General features: G+C 37.7%; 1 protein-coding gene across 1 annotated transcript in view; it reads left to right on the top strand.

The window, feature by feature from the left end:
* Positions 1 to 22,574, top strand: part of LOC122793700 (carboxypeptidase O-like) — a 254,733-nt gene that overhangs the window by 158,764 nt on the left and 73,395 nt on the right. Inside the window, exon 7 of the mRNA XM_044061919.1 lies at positions 15,690 to 15,892. Coding sequence (XP_043917854.1) covers positions 15,690 to 15,892 — 203 coding nt within the window. The remainder of the gene's footprint in view (positions 1 to 15,689; positions 15,893 to 22,574) is intronic.

Here is a 22,574-nt window from a genome sequence, read left to right as displayed (position 1 = left end):
TGTGGCAACTTCCATGATTTTTCAGTCTAGAGCTTCCATGGATGATATTTGCACAGCTGCTACTTAGTCAAATCCACATACCTTTATCAACCACTACAGATTAGATCTGTTCTCAAGGGGAAGAATGGCATTTGCTTACCCATTCTCAGGAACATCCTTTCTTAGGGTCCACCCAGGGCTCAGGTAGCTAGGCACTCTGTCCCATACACTGAGGAATGAAAATTGACATCAGATAAAGAAGTTATGTACTTATCATAACATTCCATCTGTGTTGTTCATTTTCAATCAGCCTCAACTCCCCTCCCTCCAACTCCCAGCCTTTTTGGTTCAAATTCCCTCTGACAAGAAACATATTTGTGAGGATACAGTCAGCATCCCTTGCTCCCTTAGATTTGAACTCCAGTGATGGCATCTTGCATAGTTACTTGTTTATACTTCTTCTCCTTTTCTCAAGCTATACATATTATCTGAGGTGAGAGGGAACCAGAGCATTGTGGGTAAGGAAGAGCTCAAGAGTTTGTAAGCTTCCACGAGCTGTAGTAACGGCCGAGTCAGATCCAAGTCCCATATGTTGAGGCTGAATGAAAATGGACAACACAGATGAAACATTATGGTGAGTACATAACTTCTTTTTTTTGCACTATGGAGAATCAACGTTGGATTCAGAAGCTGCTAACAAAACATCAAACTTAACATCAGAGGAAAGATTTAGTTGCAGGGGTTGTTATCCCATTGAACAAGTGCATTAGGTCCTACCTACTGCTGAGGTTCTACTCCCCAGTCAGGAGTATACACCCTCTAAAGGAGAAGAAGCACCAGAGGTCCCAGTGAGCCCTCCTGGTCACCTCCCATAGTATGACCTTTGTCACCCTGCACAGAGGCTGGCCTGGAGAGTGGAGACCACTGAGTACCCAGAAGTTGTTGACAAAGCTGGCGTAAGGCAAGGTGGACATTGCTACAGCACATCCTGCTCCATGGCTGAAACTTCAGAATAAATTATTGTAAACAAAGAAAAACAAAACATCAAAAGATATATAATAAAATGAAGAAGATGACACAGAGAAAGACAACAGGAGAAAAACAGCAATGATTAGAAGGATGTTCTAAACTTGTGTATGACAAGCCCTGGAAGGGAAGAAAATGCAGTCAGCAGAGCAATGACAATATAAATGTCTGGGGAACACCTATGCCAGGACTGAGATTTAACAGTGGGGAAATGAGCGGATGTGCCCTGTCATTGCAGTGCAGGGCAGTGGCATAGGTTATCAATGGTAACCAGTGTATGTACAACAGACAGAGAACCAAGGTAAGAATAACATAAATGTACAGTCCTGTGAAAGTAACAGAGCATGTGCAGGTATCACACACACACAGTGTGGCAAAGGTAGACATGTACCACTTGTAACATGCTTTAGAAAACCAGCAGGAATACACAATTAAAATGAAATTCCTGTAATAGTACTGTAACCTGACAAAATGAAAAGTAAGCGCAATGATACATGGCTCATGCCCATACTATACTAACCATTCCTGGCACAATGATGGACAGTGGCATACCTCCCAACCATACTGAATTACTAGTTTTTTACTGAGTTTTGGGGTCCAGATAATGGGGTGCCATGATTCCTGAGTAGCACCCTTTCATTTCCAGATTTCCCGGTACTTTATTTTAAAATTTTATTTCCTGGCTTTTTGAGCTGGCATCATCACATGCACGATGATGTCAGCAGCCTGCCAGCCTGTCAGAATTGAACTGAAGCTCATTCAGCTCAATATGTGTGCATTTCCAGCTGCCACAAGACTGGAACCTATGCTTCTGCTATCTACCCAGTACGGAACACTGAAGCAGAATGAGCTGTTTACAGAGCTATGAGCTGTTGTGGAAGAGAAGAGCTTTGCGCTACTGTCTACAGGGAAGAAAAGCCATTTGAAGCAGAACAAACGACCCGTTTTGATGCTCCATTTACGAAGCTCCTGCCCTGGCCCTAGAAAGAACAGAATGAGCTGTTTTGATGCTGTCTACTGTCCTGGAAAGAACAAGCCGTTTTTATGCTGTCTACAAAGGTAGGGAGAGAGGTGTGTACACCTGCAGTTTCTGAATGAGAGCAGTGTGTGTGTGTGTGTGTGTGTGTGTGTGTGTGTGTGTGTGTGTGTGTGTGTGTGTGTGTGTGTGTTGAGGAGGGGTTTTCCATTTCCAGGTAGACATATCTTTCAGCATCCAAGGTTAGAAAAGCAGATTAAGAATCAACAAGTCAGAGGCCTGAGGTCATTGCATTGTACACAGATGGGTTTTACTTTGATGTGCTGTTCCCAACCTATGTCTGAGATATGCTTGCAGTGTTTGTAGGTAGGTACAGCCAACACATCACTGAACATATGTATCCTTCAGGAAAGGGATCATTCCCACTGGTATAATACATCACCTACTTTTTACTAGCTTCCATTCTCTAGCAAAAAGTTGTTCCTTACTCTTACCTCCAGGAAAAAAGGTGAAAAGCTATTGCTTGTTTTATCTCCCTCCCTCTCCTGGTTGGCTGGACTTCTTAAACCTAGGTTGCTAAATGAACCAGGGTTTCTAGCACGATGGGCTAAGGCCTTGCTAACATAAACTGGCCAGCATTCAAGAGCTTCCATTACATGGACTCCAGTGTCATGAATCCTTCTTGTGAGCTACTATCAAGATGGTTAATACTGGAAGGAAAGACCATCCTCTAACTACAAACTGAAAGCCAGGAACCGGGCATGTTGAGGTTTTAGACTGGGATATTGCAGGCAGGAAGGGTGAAAGAAAATATTTTGTAAAGGGAAAAATATCAGAAGAGAGAAATCAAAGTCTGAATTAGATCCACTAAGTTACCTCACCTACTCTTCTTAATAAGTTTTCAACAGAACTCGTAGCATGAGCTGCGGAGGTAGAAAGGTCTATAAGATTACAGCCACTCTGACATTCTGAGTAAAATAATGGTGGGCATTCTGATTTAGTGGGAGATGTGAATAGCATATCTCTCAGCTATCTAGACTTATGCAGAATGTCCAGATTTTTGCCTCATATCTTTGGTCTCTTTTTTCATAATATTTCTGGTTTTCTGGCAAATCAATGAGGATTGAAGTCACTGAATAATGACACACATCTGACTGACCTCTTTTGCAGGGTAGTACCATCTACCTGCAGCAGCCTAAGAGCAGGCTGTTTAATGGGAAGGATGCAAAAGGAAGGTTGCTGTCAGAAACAGACATTATGAAGCTAGTGGATAACCTTGCTGTCCATCATAAGAACTGGAAATGACTGTTAAATGTATTTAAATAACAGGGTATACTAGCCATTTGTCAAATAAAAGATTAAAGGTCACCTATTCAAAATAAAATGTTTTAAGGGATGATGATCCATCCCAGATGGGGTGAAATAGCTTTACTTTCATTTTGTTTTTTTCCTTTTTATCCTGTGGTGTGAAATCTTAGATGCCATATTACCTCATTGACTTTCAGGCCCATGTATAAGCCCATTCATTCTCTATCTGCATTCCTGTATCTTACATTATCCCATGTGTGTGTGTGTGTGTGTGTGTGTGTGTGTGTGTGTGTGTGTGTGTGTGTGTGTGTGTGTGTGTGTGTGAAAATACCCCAGGTGTACCTGGTGGCTGCAGGAGGTACTCAGGCTCAAACCTTGTACCTTCGGTACAGGTGACAAAAGTTAAAGTCCCTACCCACCTTCTGTTCTCATAAAATCTGTGGTTTTCTGGATTTCAGTGAAGGATTGCATTCACTAAATAATGATAAGCATTTGAATTTCAGACATCATATTCTTCAGAAAAGAAATGGTAACACCAAACCTTTTATTCTAGCAATTAAGATCAGTATAGCTGTATTCCCCATTATTGGCTTTGTCCAGGATTTTTTTTCTGCCAAATTTACAAGTTCAGAAAAGAAATGGTAACACCAAGCCTTTTATTCTAGCAATTTTCTAAGTTTATAAGATCAGTGTGGCTGTATTCCCCCATTATTGGCTTTGTCCAGTTTTTTGTGCTAGGTTTATAAGATCAGTATGGCTGTATTCCCCCATTATTGGCTTTGTCCAGTTTTTTTTGTCTAGGTTTATAAGATTAGTATGGCTGTATTCCCCCATTATTGGCTTTGTCCAGTTTTTTGTGCTAAGAGGTTGAAAGCTATGGTGAGAAGTGAGAACTGAATTCACTAAATGATAGCCATTTAAGTTTTAGTCTTTCGATTGCTCAGGAAACTGCTGATTTGGCATAGTGGTATGTTGCTCTGACTGTAGTCCTGGGTTCAAGACATGGCAATGAAATGCATGGTAGTAGCACATTTTATTCTAGCAACTTTCCAAAATTACACAAGCAATGTTTAAAAAGTGTCCCTGGTTTTTGATCTTTTGTCCCCCCCCCCCAATAAATTTTGGCTTTTTTCCAGATTTCTTGTGCTGCAAATTTGAGAGATACAGTTGAGTGTCAAGTGGATTTTACAAGGAGCTGAGAATTTCAGGGGAAGAGAAGTTTAATGTTGCTTATGCTGAGTTTGTTTGCATTGTTAACAGGTTAAATACTTGCTTTTGATGCAGAAGGCTGTGGCTTCTACTCTCACAGTATGTAGCTGCATCACTGATACTGTACGGTGTTGTTGTACTTTTAAAGGGGGTGGGTCATGCACAAGGGCATTTCTGCCTCAGTGGAAAGAGCAAAAAATATTAACCAAATTCAGGTACAGAAAGTCATAATTATTATGTTCTATGCTGCATTATAAGAAAAATATTTTTAAACAAGTACAGAACATTTTCCAGCATTCAAGATAAAACATATTTTCCCACTGAAGACAGTGGAGAAGCAAGAGTGGCCAGTTAACAGCACCTGGATTACAATGATAGTTTTGATGCTTCAGGATGAATGTAGGAGAGGGTCTGTCAGTACTTGGACTAAAAATTGGAAGTCTTAAACATGCAGTTTGCCTAGTTTACTTTGTTGTGCATTTACAGCTATTGAGTTGGTTTGATAACACAAATCAGAGCAAGTCAAGCAAAAAATTGAAATTGAAAATTAGTTTGAGAAGCTATGCAAGATGCCCATGGCTGCAAAACTTGTCGGGAAAGTGCTCACCATTAAAAGTTTCTTTTTTCTGGATACTGTCTGTGGTTTGGTTCCACTGTATTTTTCAGTATCTTGGCTTTTATAGTTTGGTGGAACCATTTGCCTGCACCACATTCTGTTTTCTCACTCTCTCACTCTCTCTCTCTCTCCATATATATATATATATATATATATAGAGAGAGAGAGAGAGAGAGAGAGATGCTTATGATGGAAATCTTCTGAATTGGGCAGTTTTGTCATTGGTTCATGCATTTAGCTTCATTGCCTACTGGAAAAATGTTCAAAAAATAAATTTAAAATGCACTCTTAAGTCTAACAAGTGTGCTGTGTTATACAAGGAATATAATTTAATAAAGTTAGGAAAGTTGTTTTGTGTGCAAGGGGCTTATGACTTGAAAACAGTCCAAAAGTAATTATCCACCACCACTGGCTAGATGCATTTTCTTTGGATGTGGTGTGGGTTTCAATGAATGTGAGTTTCAAGGGCAGAGAAATTTTAATGCTAAGTCAGTTTTCATTGTCAGATGGTATTGCCTTATTTAGCAGATGTGCATTAGTGCTTGTGCATTGTGCTATAAAATATAAAAATAAAATCCAAATTGTTGTAGAAGTAAAGCATTAAGCACATTAGTGTTTATGGTAAATGTGGCAAAATAGCCAGGTAGTGGGACATTAGAATGGCTGCAGGGGGACTGTGGTGCCATATTTTGGTTGTCTGTTCTTCAGTTTGCATTTAAAAGTTGGTATCCCAGAATTCCACTGGAGTGGGTGGGGTTACATAATTATATATGCAAATTTTATATTAATCAGCATACAGATTTGTACCTATTTTTCATGGGCCTTGTCCAGATTTTTGATGTTTTCAGGTTGAGAGGTATGGACAGTGGTATGGACACAAAAGGCATGCAGACAAGGGTAGCATGTATTTCTTGATTAGTGATCAAAATTCAGGAGCCACTGAATAGTACAAACTGACAAAGTGCTCTATAGGACACCTTCACCATTAATTGCATTGGAACAACCAGGATCAATACATGCTGCATTACAAGGGCACTGTCAGGAGTAACAGGTAGTAGTAATGAAGGCAGCACAATTACTCATGCTTTTAAAATATATAGGAGTCATACAGACAAAGCAGAAATATATGCAGGGGTTAGACTGTTTACCAGTATTGCAAACTTGGGCAGTGCTACACTAAATAGGTCAAGCAGAGATGTACAGGTATGGTAACAATGCAGTACACATACCCAGTACATGAACAGTTATACCCAATACATTTGTAGTCTGCACAGAAGCATTAGAGTTGGGCCTGGGTGCATTTCTGTCCCAGAGACTGGATGACAAGGAGCATCCCATGTGCTATTTCAGTAGAACATTAAAAATTGCTGGAAATAAATATTCTCACAGTAAGTGGGAATGCCTGGTCATTAAATGGGTTGTAAGCTCATTAGGCTATTACCTCTGGGGCTTGGTTACAATTTGAAACATATCATGGTATATAACAGGTAGGGAATATGCCCTTTTCCTGTTCAACCTTGAAGATAGTATACGTAATTAGCAGGGGGGGCCGAGAGCCGCAGATGGGCTTGCACCATGCAAAAATATTTTTTGCTGTGTTTGTGAGCATGCTGATTTGTATGCTGTGTGTGTGTATGTGTATGATTGGGTTTCAATGGTCCACCACACAAGCACAAATAAATCCCAGTCCAGGTCGAACCTCAGGTTTATTGTTCCAAACAAATACACAGCATAAACCAACGGAGTACACACTGAATACACTAACGCCAACAAATACAACGTTTTCGTCTTCAACTTTATCACAGATACATCTTAAGTAAAGTGCATAGTGCTTATATATTGTCCACCCCTATTTTTTAAAAAAGAACAACCAATCACATAAGACCAATTACTTAAATTGTATTAAACAACATGATTTGAAGCCTCATGTGTAAATGAGAATACATTGTCCATAATAAATCTATTCTTAGATAAAAAAGTAATACATGAAAAAAATATAAATCTTAATGAACAAGTTGATTTGTGTTTTATAAAATTCTTCTATAATTAGATTATTATAAAATTCAAAAAATTAAAAGAATTACCATAAGAAATGTATATTAAAAACCTTATAGTAAAAACTTTAATTGATTCAAAGAACTCACTTTGACAAAAGGTATTATCCCCATCTTGTGGTGAAGTGAAATATGACATCAAATAATCTCACTAAAAAGAAAATGGTCATTTATAATAAAAGAGAGACCATTAGAGTACAGATGGTAGGAGGTAAGAAATATAGCAAAAATATATATGTGATAACATCTAAATATTTTAAATATTTTGAATTGTGCTAGTATGTATACACTACATCCTAATAAATTATAATTTGACTGCCCTTAGTTTAAGAACTGGTGCTAAGGACACAAACTCGTTGAGGCCAAAATTCCTACTTGCATCAAGTACAATTTGCCAGTAGAGCTCTCTATACTCAATAAGAGTTTCCCACATACCTCCCCTAGGGCTAGTTGGTACAACTTCAAGGACAAAGAATCTAAAGCTAGAATTCTTACAACCCAGGGTGTGTTTGTATAATGCGTTTGTTTCTTTTTTAACCCTGATGTCATATAAATGCTCATAGATTCTTTGTCTCAACTTCCTTTCACTTTTACCAATGTAAAAGGATTTACATTCATTACATAAAGAGATATATATAATCCCTTTGGTATCGCAGTTTGCAAAACTATTCAGGTAAAGTTTTTCCCCCTTGCCTGTAAATAGAGTTGATTGCCACATATCAAATGTTTGCAGTAATTGCATCTACCACATTTGTGTAATCCTGTTTTTTGACTGTTTTTCTTACTATTAAAACCTTTTTCTAAAATATTTTTGATAGTATTACCCTTCCGGTATGTGTAAACTAAATCTTTTTCAAAGATGTGATCCAAATCAGACACTTTTGAAAAATTGTTCCATTCTCTGTTAAATATTTTTTTGATGAGACCTGACTGTCCTCCATAGGTGGTAATAAATCCTGATTCATACTGATCACAGGCTTTCTTTTCCTGGGTAGGTATTGGCTGAATTTGCTCTTTCCCTAAGATAGGTGCAAATATATCCTTTCGTTTTTCTTTTACTTCATCTAGTATCTTATTGAAAAATTCTTGTGGATAACCCCTGTTGATAAACAGGCCCCTTAAAAAATCAGCTCCTTGAAGAAAATTGTCATCTTCTGATGTCATTCTACTTAAACGTACTAACTGACCTTTGACAACACTCTTCTTTTGGTGTGGAGGGTGACAGCTAGTGTAGTGTAGGTAGGAGTTGGAAAAAGTATCCTTCCTATAAACTTTAGAAGTAAAGTTACCATTTTTCTTCTCAATGTGGACGTCCAAATATTGCAGTTCATCTTCATTGAAATTGTTGGTAAATTTCAAAAATTCAGTAGTTTCATTCACATAACTCACTAATTGGTTAAACTCTTCATGTTTACTATTCCAAAGGAAACAGAGATCGTCTAAGAATCTGCAATATAAAACCCATCCATCTCTGTAGGGTGAATTTGTCAAGTATTTGTTCTCCCAGTATGCCATGATGATATTGGCATACGTAGGGGCACAATGCGCACCCATTGCCACCCCTTTCTCCTGTTTGAAATATTCACCTTGGAAATAAATGAAATTGTTTTTCAAAACTATTTCCATCAAAATCAAACTGTTTCTAAAGTCTTTCTGGTCAATCTTCTTACTTGACACTAACATTTCTTCAAACCATGTCATCCCCACATCGTGTGGGATACATGTGAATAAATCCACTACGTCCATAGTTGCAAATGCCAATTTTTCATCAAACAACCTAGATTCCAATTTCCTAAGAAAATCCCATGAATCTTTTAAAATGTGAGTGTGACCGTCCAGAACACACTTTACCTTTTGGTCTACATACTTCGCTAATGGTGCAGTCGCAGAGCCTTCGGCAGATACTATTGGTCTTAAGGGTGGGTTGATGTCATCCTTGTGCACTTTAGGTATTCCAAAAATACATGGAACCTTAGGTTTGTCCACCCTTAAATATTGATGTCTCCCAGTTGATAGATCCATCCAAAAACAAATCATGTAGTGTAACTTGAATTTTTTGATAAGCAATATTTATTTCATTAATAGATGCCCTAGAATACTTTTCAGTGTTATTTAGAATTTCCATCATCTTACCATCATACTGTATTGTGTCCATAATTACAGTTCCCCCACCTTTATCCGGTTTCATTACTCTTATATTCTGGTTATGACTGATCTCTCTTAGTGTAGCAAATTCTTCAACCGTTAGGTTGGAATGCACCTGTTCTTGTTCTAAAGTAGCTCTAATCTCATTTTCTACTTTTAATTCAAAATTCCTTAATTGAGGATGAATAGGGGGGTTAAATATACTGTTACGCTTAAAATCTGTTCTTTTAGTATCAATAGGCTTACCTTTAAAAAACAGTTGTAAATTTTTCTTCCTAATAAAAAGTTTAATGTCCACTAGAAGTTTAAAAATGTCGGTTTTCTGTTTGGGTATAAATGTAAAACCTTTTGAAAACAAGTCAAAGTGAGTTTTGTTCACCATTGTGCCTGAATAGTTAAAAATGTGATAATCTTTATAAATCCATTTATTATTATTCATTGTAATGTCTGTGGTCAATTCCACACCCTCTCGTTCCTTCCATGTGGTTGCCACCCCCTCCCCATGAAGTTTTTTGAATTATAGGCTACCCTTTCCTTTTCCATCAGCCTTTCCGATCTTCTAAGCTGAGGAAATTCATCAATATCAGGGTGTGTATCACAGTTGTCAACTCCCTCAAATACCATTTCTGTTTGCTCTTTGGACCAATTACCATAACCCTTCCTGTGGGAAGTTTTGGGTTTAGGGTAATGTATTTTATCAGCATACTCCTTCATATCTCTATTGATCTTACCCATTTTCCTATCCAATACTTCATTACATTTAAACTCAATATTCTTTAAAAGTTTGTGATACTTGTCTCTCTCACAATCAACAGTGTACATGAGGTCACTTAATATAGCTTTGTTAATATTGTCTATATCAACCCACAATTTTAACATTTCTGCCTCATTATTTCTAATAATGGCGTTCATAATCTGAAAACCACAGTTGTCAAATATTTCAATAATTTCTTCATAAAAAACAGACCTTCGAAAACATTATTAGGGTATTTACACACTCTGAGTCCCTTAGGGACTATTTTTAGTGACAAACAATGTTTCAAATAGCAATTGTCCATATCTAAGGTTTTATATTTAAATAAAAAGAAGTCCAAATCGTTTATCATAGCTTTATAGGAAGCTGAATAATTAGCATTCACTCGCTGCTTGTTAAAGTCATATTGAACATTTAAAATGTCTGTTACTCGCATTTGAGTACTTGTATTAGGCCTGTCAGTCCCTGACAATCTCCGAGTGCAACTTCTTTTCCTTCTTGGTCTGTTTTCCTCCTCATGCACACCATCTGTGTCGTTCAAGGTAATATGTGGAAAACCATCAAAACTGCAGTTCTCTCTTAGAATCTCCTCCGAAGTCCCTGGTAATAGTAAAGGGTCCCTGTTAGCTTTCCTTCTCGCTACACCACACTCCTTTATTACTTCCTGGTTTGCTGGTATCGACGCCGAAAGTGTCGTGGCCATGGATTTGCTGATGGGCGTTAACAATTCGACAAGCTGTGTTAACTGCCCAATCAGCTTACGAAGTTCCCCTGTCTCAGAGCCCCTGGAACCAGAATCTGCGCCAGGTTGGATATCCATAAAACTGATAATACAAAAATGCCAACAAGTAGTGGAAAAGAAACTTGTAAACAGAAAGGTCCTCCACACAAGCACAAATAAATCCCAGTCCAGGTCGAACCTCAGGTTTATTGTTCCAAACAAATACACAGCGTAAACCAACGGAGTACACACTAAATATACTAACGCCAACAAATACAACGTTTTCGTCTTCAACTTTATCACAGATACATCTTAAGTAAAGTGCATAGTGCTTATATATTGTCCACCCCTATTTTTTAAAAAAGAACAACCAATCATATAAGACTAATTACTTGAATTGTATTAAACAACATAATTTGAAGCCTCATGTGTAAATGAGAATACATTGTCCATAATAAATCTATTCTTAGATAAAAAAGTAATACATGAAAAAAATATAAATCTTAATGAACAAGTTGATTTGTGTTTTATAAAATTCTTCTATAATTAGATTATTATAAAATTCAAAAAAATAAAAGAATTACCATAAGAAATGTATATTAAAAACCTTATAGTAAAAACTTTAATTGATTCAAAGAACTCACTTTGACAAAAGGTATTAACCCCATCTTGTGGTGAAGTGAAATATGACATCAAATAATCTCACTAAAAAGAAAATGGTCATTTATAATAAAAGAGAGACCTAATGAATTTATTTTGTTAGAATAATAAGAGTACAGATGGTAGGAGGTAAGAAATATAGCAAAAATATATAGGTGATAACATCTAAATATTTTAAATATTTTGAATTGTGCTAGTATGTATACACTACATCCTAATAAATTATAATTTGGCTGCCCTTAGTTTAAGAACTGGTGCTAAGGACACAAACTCGTTGAGGCCAAAATTCCTACTTGCATCAAGTACAATTTGCCAGTAGAGCTCTCTATACTCAATAAGAGTTTCCCACATACCTCCCCTAGGGCTAGTTGGTACAACTTCAAGGACAAATAATCTAAAGCTAGAATTCTTACAACCCAGGGTGTGTTTGTATAATGTGTTTGTTTCTTTTTTAACCCTGATGTCACTAAATGATAGCCATTTAAGTTTTAGTCTTTTGATCGCTCAGGAAACTGCTGATTTGGCATAGTGGTATGTTGCTCTGACTGTAGTGCACAGAGTCCTGGGTTCAAGACATGGCAATGAAATGCATGGTAGTAGCACATTTTATTCTAGCAACTTTCCAAAATTACACAAGCAATGTTTAAAAAGTGTCCCTGGTTTTTGATCTTTTGTCCCCCCCCCCAATAAATTTTGGCTTTTTCCAGATTTCTTGTGCTGCAGATTTGAGAGATACAGTTGAGTGTCAAGTGGATTTTACAAGGAGCTGAGAACTTCAGGGGGAAAGAAGTTTAATGTTGCTTATGCTGAGTTTGCTTGCATTGTTAACAAGTTAAATACTTGCTTTTGATGCAGAAGGCTGTGGGTTCTACTCTCACAGTATGTAGCTGCATTACTTATACTGTACGGTGCTGTTGTTCTTTTAAAGGGGGTGGGTCATTCACAAGGGCATTTCTGCCTCAGTGGAAAGAGCAAAAAATATTAACCAAATTCAGGTACAGAAAGTCATAATTATTATGTTCTATGCTGCATTATAAGAAACATATTTTTAAACAAGTACAGAACATTTTTCAGCATTCAAGATAAAACATATTTTCCCACTGCAGACAGTGGAGAAGCAAGAGTGGCCAGTTAACAGCACCTGGATTACAATGATAGGTTTGATGCTTCAGGATGAATGTAGGAGAGGGTCTGTCAGTACTTGGACTAAAAATTGGAAGTCTTAAACATGCAGTTTGCCTAGTTTACTTTGTTGTGCATTTACAGCTATTGAGTTGGTTTGATAACACAAATCAGAGCAAGTCAAGCAAAAAATTGAAATTGAAAATTAGTTTGAGAAGCTATGCAAGATGCCCATGGCTGCACAACTTGTCGGGGAAAGTGCTCACCATTAAAAGTTTATTTTTTCTGGATACTGGCTGTGGTTTGATTCCAATATATTTTTCAGTATCTTGGCTTTTATAGTTTGGTGGAACCATTTGCCTGCACCACTCTCTATATATATATATATATATATATATATAGAGAGAGAGAGAGAGAGAGAGAGAGATGCTTATGATGGAAATGTTCTGAATTGGGCAGTTTTGTCATTGGTTCATGCATTTTGCTTCATTGCCTACTGGAAAAATGTTCAAAAAATAAATTTAAAATGCACTCAAGTCTAACAAGTGTGCTGTGTTATACAAGGAATATAATTTAATAAAGTTAGGAAAGTTGTTTTGTGTGCAAGGGGCTTATGACTTGAAAACAGCCCAAAAGTAATATTTATCCACCACCACTGGCCAGATGCATTTTCTTTGGATGTGGTGTGGGTTTCAATAAATGTGAGTTTCAAGGGCAGAGAAATTTTAATGCTAAGTCAGTTTTCATTGTCAGATGGTATTGCTTTATTTAGCAGATGTGCATTAGTGCTTGTGCATTGTGCTATAAAATGTAAAAATAAAATCCAAACTGTTGTAGAAGTAAAGCATTAAGCACATTAGTGTTTATGGTAAATGTGGCGAAATAGCCAGGTAGTGGGACATTAGAATGGCTGCACGGGGACTCTGGTGCCATATTTTGGTTGTCTGTTCTTCAGTTTGCATTTAAAAGTTAGCATCCCAGAATTCCACTGGAGTGGGTGGGGTTACATAATTATATATGCAAATTTTATATTAATCAGCATACAGATTTGTACCTATTTTTCATGGGCCTTGTCCAGATTTTTGATGTTTCCAGGTTGAGAGGTATGGACAGTGGTATGGGCACAAAAGGCATGCAGACAAGGGTAGCATGTATTTCTTGATTAGTGATCAAAATTCAGGAGCCACTGAATAGTACAAACTGACAAAGTGCTCCATAGGACACCTTCACCATTAATTGCATTGGAACAACCAGGATCAATACATGCTGTGTTACAAGGGCACTGTCAGGAGTAACAGGTAGTAGTAATGAAGGCAGCACAATTACTCATGCTTTTAAAATATATAGGAGTCATACAAACAAAGCAGAAATATATGCAGGGGTTAGACTGTTTACCAGTATTGCAAACTTGGGCAGTGCTACACTAAATAGGTCAAGCAGAGATGTACAGGTATGGTAACAATGCAGTACACATACCCAGTACTTGAACAGTTATACCCAATACATTTGTAGTCTGCACAGAAGCATTAGAGTTGGGCCTGGGTGCATTTCTGTCCCAGAAACTGGATGACAAGGAGCATCCCATGTGCTATTTCAGTAGAACATTAAAAATTGCTGGAAATAAATATTCTCACAGTAAGTGGGAATGCCTGGTCATTAAATGGGTTGTAAGCTCATTAGGCTATTACCTCTGGGGCTTGGTTACAATTTGAAACATATCATGGTATATAACAGGTAGGGAATATGCCCTTTTCCTGTTGCTGTTTAACCTTGAAGATAGTATACATAATTAGCAGGGGGGGCCGAGAGCTGCAGATGGGCTTGCACCATGCAAAAAATATTTTTTGTTGTGTTTGTGAGCATGCTGATTTGTATGCTGTGTGTGTGTATGTGTATGATTGGGTTTCAATGGTGTTTGCTTTGTGTTGGGGTATGGGATGGTGTTCTAATGAGTGAATGTGCAGTTAGTGTTTTTTTTGATCTCTTAAGATGTTATCATTGTTTGAGTAAATGTAGTAATATGTGTGTGTTTGTATGTGTGTGTGTGTGTGTGTGTGTGTGTGTGTGTGTGTGTGTATTTTATATATATATATATATATATATATATATATATATATATATATGTGTGTGTGTGTGTGTGTGTGTGTGTGTGTGTGTGGTTACAGTTTAAAGCGTGAAAACTGATATGAGTGAATGCTTTTTACTGCTGTAAATAATTTAATCTTTAATGTTATTTTCAGCTGGCTGCCTTTTCTATGCAATTGCAGTGCAGAGGGGCCCTTACCCTGAAGTTGTGTGATTTTGAAGTTGGTATATATAATTAGCAGGGGGTGTGGGGGTGCAGGGCAATTTCCCAACATTAGACAAGCATCTATACAACTGCCTACAATGTAGGGCAGATCACTGGCTAACAGATATATGCCATCCTTCTTTGGTCTTCCTGTATCTCATTTGTGCCAGAGTATTTTAGCACCCCAGACCCCAAGCAGACCCTAATTCCCTTACAGTTTCTCTTTACAATACTACAAATCAAATTCAATTTAGGGATATACTCCCATATGTGAAGAATGTACAGCAACTGCCTGAAATGTGTAGAGGTAAAACTTACAGATTGCAGTAACCCCAAGACTCCTCCTGGGATCAGCCATACATTGTGAATAATGTATTATTTTGTCTCAAGATAAGAGAACAGACTGATGGGTTTTCAAACCTGATAGTCCTGCATGATTTTGACTTCAGTTACACTTGATAAACCAGGTCCATTGAGACACTGTTAAGCACTCTGCCTGTATTTAAGCAGTCAGCTCTGTTATTATCTTTGTTCTGTCTGTTTTCCTGAGGATGAAAACCAAGTCAGCTTCCATTAGCTCATAGAGACTACGAGTATCTCTGCTTCTATGGAATCACTAAATGTCATAAAAATGGGAGAAGCGATATCAGTAATACACATTTCTTGTGAATTTGGAGTATATTTTTGAAATGTTTTAGATTCCTATTTCATCAAAAATTAAAATGCAGCATAATAGCATTTGCCAAGAAAAGGCCATTTTAAATTTGTGTAATGATTCGTACCGAACTCTCACTAAATGAATGGTTCTGAACTTTTTTTTTCACTTTAGCTGTTGGAGGATCATATAACTGCTGCAGTACAATGTTCTGTGGCTTTGGACCAGCATCAGAACCAGAGACTAAAGCAGTGAGTGACTTTCTGAAAAGGAGGAAGAGTGACATTTTAGGCTATTTTTCTATCCACTCTTATGGCCAGCAGATTTTAACACCATATGGTTACACAAGTGAACCACCTACCAACAATGAGGAGCTGGTAAGTGTTTTTTTTTTTTTTTTAATTGATCAGTCCATAGACATCACAACATTCAACAGTATCACACAAAGACTAGTTATAATATATCACAACATTCAACTATATCACATAGTGACACTGAAGTAAAAGTGCTGAAATTAGAAACACTGTCATCACATATCTGTAATAGTCATCATGAAATAATGAGTTATTATCACAATTAGTGTAAAGTGGTGTGTAATAATGCCTGTTTTTGCAGAAGGCTGCACTTCATGTACCCCACACACACATCCAAGATAAATAAATATGCTAACCTTGGGGCTATAGTGTCAATATTTACCTACTGCTTTTTGTTTATTGGGAATGTCTGACTGGGCACACAGGCCCATTTTCTGTGGAGACAAGCTCCAATATGTAAATTATGAAAAGTTATAAAAGTTACAAAATAATTACAGAGAATAAAATTAGTTAATTAACAATGAAAATGAGCTATTACAGTCTTGACACAAGGTTATACAGATTGATTTATGTAAGGGAGTTAAAGAGTAATATACAAATAGCATTTACATAGCAGTGATTTACAGTGATATACAGTTATAAATGTATATAGAAATGTATCTACATTATTTACAGAATAGTCTCCAGAGGAAGGATGAATATAGCTGGATGTTAGAAGTTGTATAAAATAGATGATACACACTGTAGGGTTGGGTAAGTTAGCCTGGGAACAGAGTGAGAAGTGAAGAAGATAAAAACAACAGAGAGAGGTAGGCATGCAGCAGAGGAGTGCCGATAAGAATAGGTAGTATTCTGAAGAGACTTGGTCGATGTTGGGTGGGGTGGGTGAATGATTCTACAGATAAGAGAGAGATAGTTGGTAAATTGGTTGATGATAGGTATAGAACTATAGGTTGTATATAGAACTATAGGTTGTATAAAAAGATTTAGAAAGTATGGGAAATAAGAAATGGTGAAATCATTGTTTGTTAGTTGCACTAGACCCAAACATGAGTATGGAATAACAATATGGAAACCATATAACAAAACAAGCATGAGTAAACTGGAAAGAGTGCAATGGAAATATACCAAGGGCATGAAACTAAAATATCTATACATGTACAGTGTCTCATACAGATATTTAAGAGGAGACCTTATTCTGGTATATAGGGCATTTAGGGACAACTACCTCTTGGAATGTTTGGGGTTATCAGGAAGTACTAGAGAATCATCAGACAGCCTATGTAGAAGATTCTATAGGATTGAGAAGTGTACTAATTGGTTCTCTGAGACAGCAGCTGATGATTGGAACAGCCTACCAAATTACATTAAAGCAAGTACTAGTTTAGATATTTTTAAGAACAACTTGGACACTTTTTATGGTGACAAGTGTTTTGGTATATTGGCAGGCTAGAAGGGCATTGATGCCTGTGCTTGGAATATTTTTATGTATGTATGTAGATAGGGGTTGGTGAAAGAATCTAGAGATATGAGAAGAGAGAGAGCTATTATTCAGGGTGTGAGCATGAGCAGAGCCATGAGGAGTTTAGGTGCTGTTTGTGTTTAAAGCTTGCTGCACAGCTATCCTGTTTTAGTGGGATAGGCATGGAGTTCCACTGTCCTGTGACATACGATGAGTATAGTAAATCTCCTGCTGTATTGTGGGATTTTGAAGTGATTAGAAGGCTTTTTTTTACCTGAGTGAAGACAATGTGGTGGAGTGTAATGCTTGAGAATGCTTTGCAGAGAAGGACATGTCTACAACGTATGCATTATTTTGTGGGCAGTTTGAAGGCGAATGAATTAAAGGTGATTAGGTAGCTCAAGCCAGTTGAGCTGTTTTCGTGCTATGCAGTGGTGCATACAGTAAAATGTGTTAGATACAAATTTGGCTATTTTGTTAAAGCATGCCTCTATTTAGTAGGGGTGGCTTGAATGTTAGTTAATATGGATGATGCATGGAGAAGGGAGAGGAGAAGGTAGGGTGATCCTAAGGTATTTCTTGAAGAGTTTGTGTGTTTGCTCTGGTAGGGGAAGCTCAGTTTTTGGTAACATTTCTTAATGGCCTGATTGATGTGCTAGTAAAAATTTAGATTATTATCTATTATGATTTGTAGAAGTTTAATTTCTGTAATGGTTTCTTTGGTGGTGGTGTTGAGGTATGTCTAAAAGATATACTGGTTGTTGAAAGAGATCTGGGTGTGAACAGTATTCATTTTGTTTTTTGTAATTCAAGATTAACTAGTGAGCTTTGGGCAAGGATTCTATGGAGGTGAAGGAGTCCTGAATCATTTGTTGAAGTAGTTGAAGGTTTGGGACTGGGCAGATGATTGTGACATTGTCAGCTTATTGTACTATTGAGGCAGGTTTGCTGGGTTTATGCAGGTTGTTTGTGAAGATATTGAAAAGTACTGGGCCTGGAATTGATCCTTGATGTACACTGACGGTAATGAGGAGGAAGAGGGATAGGTTCTGATTCTATTTTATTGTCTATCTGTTGGAGAGATTGCTACAGAGCCAAGAAAGAGATACTGTGTACAATGCTTTTGACAAATCCAAGAAAAGGGAGGAGACTAGGTTACCATTGTTTCTCTTGGTATTTATGGTTTCACAGAAATTAAGGAGGACTGTTGTGCTGTGATGAGGTTGAAAACTATATTATGTGAGGGAGAGTAGGTTGTTGTTTATGTGATGGGTTAGGAGTTGGGAATGTACATATCTTTCTAATATTTTGGACAGAGGGAAGATAATTGCTATGGGGAAGTAGTTGGAGAGGTCTGTGGCTGATCATCTTTTGTGAAGAGATATAATGTATGATTGATTTCCAGATAACTGGCATGCAGTTTTCACTGATTGAACTATTACTGAGTATTGAGACAGGTTATGCCAGGACATCGACAGCTATCCTGCGGTATTCAGGTGAAGGTTTGGTGCAGTGGTTTTTTTTTAAGTACTTTTTGATAGTGGAAAAGAGGGTGGTGTTGTGAGTATTACTGGTGGGGATAGAGAGAAATGGGAGGGTGGATAAGATTTTAATAGAGAGAGGATAGACAGAAATTATCAGAGAAGAACCCACCCACTTTAATTTTCACCTCCAATCCCTCATATATTCTCCTAATCAATCTTATAATTTTATCAGAGTATGCAAATACTTCCATTGCCCCGCTCATAAACTCCGAGCTTACTCTGACAAATTTTTTCTCTGCATCAAGACCCATCAACAGGTATTTTCAGTCAACTGTCCATTGGAGGCCAGGTATTTTCTTACATAGGTTCATAGGTGTGTACTACGCGAATGACCCTGGAACATTTACAAGACTAGCCCATAGGATTACCCTGGCAACGTGCCACCCGACCTTAGTTTCCAGTGCTTTTGCTGAGTAAAGCCACTGGAGTTATCCCAGGGGTGAATTTTCTATTTCCCATCCACTCATCAAGATTTCTCTTGAAGAGGGCTAGTGAGGTGCTCTGTTTGACATGTATGAGAAGTCTACTCCATAGCATGGGCAGTCTCTGGGTTATGAACCTGTCCGTCCAGCACATTCTGTTGCTTGTGGTAATGAGATTGAGGTTTCTGGAGCATGTGGTGCGGAGGGATTGGGATTTCTTTAGATGTAGCATTTCTAACAGAGCTGGGTCAGACATGTCTTTATAAGTCAATCAGAGATCACCTCTAAGTAGGCAAAATGAGACAGAGAATAGTTGGAGTTTTTTGAGTCTGTCCACGTAGGACATGTGTTTAAGGCCTAAGATCCTCTTTGTGACGTACTTTTGTGGCCTCTCCAGTTGTTGCAGGTGTCTAGTGAGGTACATGCCAAATGGGGCATTGTACTCAATGACTGGCCTAATGAGGGAAGAGTAGAGGGAGACAATGACCTCTTTCTTCCTGGATGCAAAACCCTTAGTAATGAGATGTGCCACATAGAAGGACTTTCTGACCATAGTGGCAGTGTAGTGATTAAAAGAGAGGTTGCTGTCAACCTGTGTTCCCAGATCTCTAATAACACCTTCTGTGTTCAGTGGACTACCACTGATGTGGTAATTCATGGGAACCGGGTTTTTCCCAAGGGGGATGATGAGACATTTTTTGGCATTGAGCTGAAGACCATGGTTCTGACACCAGTTGTTGGTCTGAGTGAGGCCTTTCTGTGGGATGTCAGCATCACTTGGGGAGTTAATAATGGCTCCCAACTTGTAATCATTTATGAACTTTGTCAGCCAGAGTCCCTTCATGTTGGACTAGACTTCTGAGAAGTAAATACCAAGCAGGAGAGGACCCAGGACCGATCCCTGTGGGACTCCACTCGTGACTGGTCAGCAGTCTGACTTGGAGTCAGCTACTTTCACACTGTTGGTTCTATCTGTGAGCCAGTTTGCAACCCACCTAGTGATATAGGAATTGATGCCTAGCTTAGTGAGTTTTTCTATGATTCCTGAGTCAAATCAAATCAAAGACCTTGGCCAGATCAAGGTAGGCTGTATGAACCACCTTGCCTTCATGTAAAGCTCTCGTGACTGACTCAAAGAAGACAACCAAGTTGAGCAGGCATGATCTACACTTCACAAAACCAAACTGTGTGGGATCCAGAGTTTGGAGATTCCCTATAGCCTTGTTTATTAGGTCTATGATGATGCGTTCCATAGCTTTGCATATCAGACTTGTCAGGCTAATGGGATGATAGTTCCCAGGGTCTGTAGTTGCTCCTCCTTTGTGGAGAGGGATGACTATAGCAGTGCGCCATTTGGTGGGGACAAAGCCTGAGGTGAGGCTGTGATTGAACAGGACATTCAGGTTTCCTCTGGATCATCAGTGTTCTGTTAATGTTGTCAAGTGTTTGCCTCTCCTTCACAAAGCCACACTAATTCATGCCTATCAATTTTGGCATCAACTTTGCCATTCTTTAAGCCATTATAGCCATAAACACTTTATAATCATAGTTTAGGATTGAAATGGTCAAGTATGAAGCTGGATCTGATGTGTCTTTATCCTCTTTAGGTATTACAGCCACCACAGCTTTTTTCCAGGATGTTGGTGCTTCTCCTCCTGTTAAAATTTTGTTAAATAAAACCTTCTAAATCTTTATCAATTTTTTCCCTCCTAGATTCCAAACTTTCACAGGAATGCCATCTATTCCCGGGGACTTTCCTGTTGACTGGTTATACATTACCATTTTATCTCATCTCCTCCTGTCCTAACTTTTAGTAATTGAGCCTCATCTACCTCTAACCTTGGCATATTTAATTCTTCCATATAGGTCTCATCTACCTCAATAAGAAGACTCTAGTGTGAAGTGTGCTAAAGTTTCAGAATCACTGGTACATATCAACATTATTATAACAGCAAATGACAGACATCATAGTTTACAAAGACAGTTTCCCACTTTTACTCTTGTCTATGCTGCATGTAATTTAACAGCATAGTTTCTCTTCCTATTTGTGTTGCAGAATAATCAATTTATTTCATCTGATAGGTTTACAGCACTAAGGTAGGCAGCATTTTAACTATACTTTTTCATATGAATTGATCTGGCAAAATATTTTTGTAGTTTATATTTTTTATACGAGTGTATTATGTTTTGCCACCACTATTACATTCCATCACACAAAAGCAGTATGGAATATATTATAGAAAAACAACTAAAAACACTAAAACAAGCAGTTTTACTCTACATGCCTGATAATGTATATATATCCATCTCCAAGAATGCACAGCTTCTTTACCAGCGTTGCCTGATGATCTTGTACTGAAAGAACAATGAGACACTTCCAAAGTACTCATCTAAACCTGACACAGAACAAAGCTACAGGTTTTGTGACTGAGTGACTTTTCAACAAAATACATAAATCCTCTTTGTACATAAACTGTTAATGGAAAATAAAAATAATTTGTAACATTAACAATTACAATATTGCAAAGCAGATGTTATCTCAAAGATGTAAAAAGGTTCAGTTTCCAGGATGCTTGGACACTGATGAACAGCTTAATTTCACCTTTCCCATTGTGAAAACAGAAACTGAGAAGTAAGGGCCAGCTTAGGTAAAATTCAGTTACTGGCTAGTAAGCACACTGTCTGGATGCCTGCAAGGAAGAATTTTATTAAAAACAGAAAGAAAATCAACCAGAAAAGGTGAAGAAAAAACACTGGATGCGAAGAATCATGCTGTTCAGAATGTTCAGCAAAAAGCAATCCAAGCTCCAGCTTTGGTTCATGACATGACTTCCAGTAATTTTGAGGAAAAATAAATAAAATGTACTCAGATGTGATTAAAATAAATGAAACACTGAATGAATATATCAACTCAAATAACAAAAGGCTGAAAAAAAGAATAAGCTTGACTAGCTATTCAATGAACTGATAAAGCTATAAAAATCAGAGGGTGAAGTGAACAAAAGGTTGGATTAGTATGGGTCTTCTCAAAAAGCACTGTTTCTGAAATGTAAGAGTTAGAAGACAGAGCATGAAGAGATAACCTGAAATTTTCTACTGTACCAGAAAAACCTGAAAAGAACAGAATGCATTGATTTTATGAAAGTGCAGAGAAGAAACTGGAATGGTGTTCCACAGCAGGATTTATTAATAGAAAGGGTACTTAAAGTGTATGTTCCAAACCTAGTCATTAGAAAGCAGCCAAGACCTATATTAGTGAATATACAATCATGCCAGCCGAAAGAGTTGATCTTGACAAATCTGTGGCAGAAGGGAAG

The sequence above is a fragment of the Protopterus annectens genome, chromosome 2.part0 (genome assembly GCF_019279795.1).
Source record: "Protopterus annectens isolate FY-2018-M chromosome 2.part0, PAN1.0, whole genome shotgun sequence".
In the NCBI taxonomy this organism is placed as follows: domain Eukaryota; kingdom Metazoa; phylum Chordata; order Ceratodontiformes; family Protopteridae; genus Protopterus; species Protopterus annectens.
The sequence above is the reverse complement of the archived record's forward strand: the minus strand, read 5'-3'. Positions and strand labels throughout refer to the sequence as shown.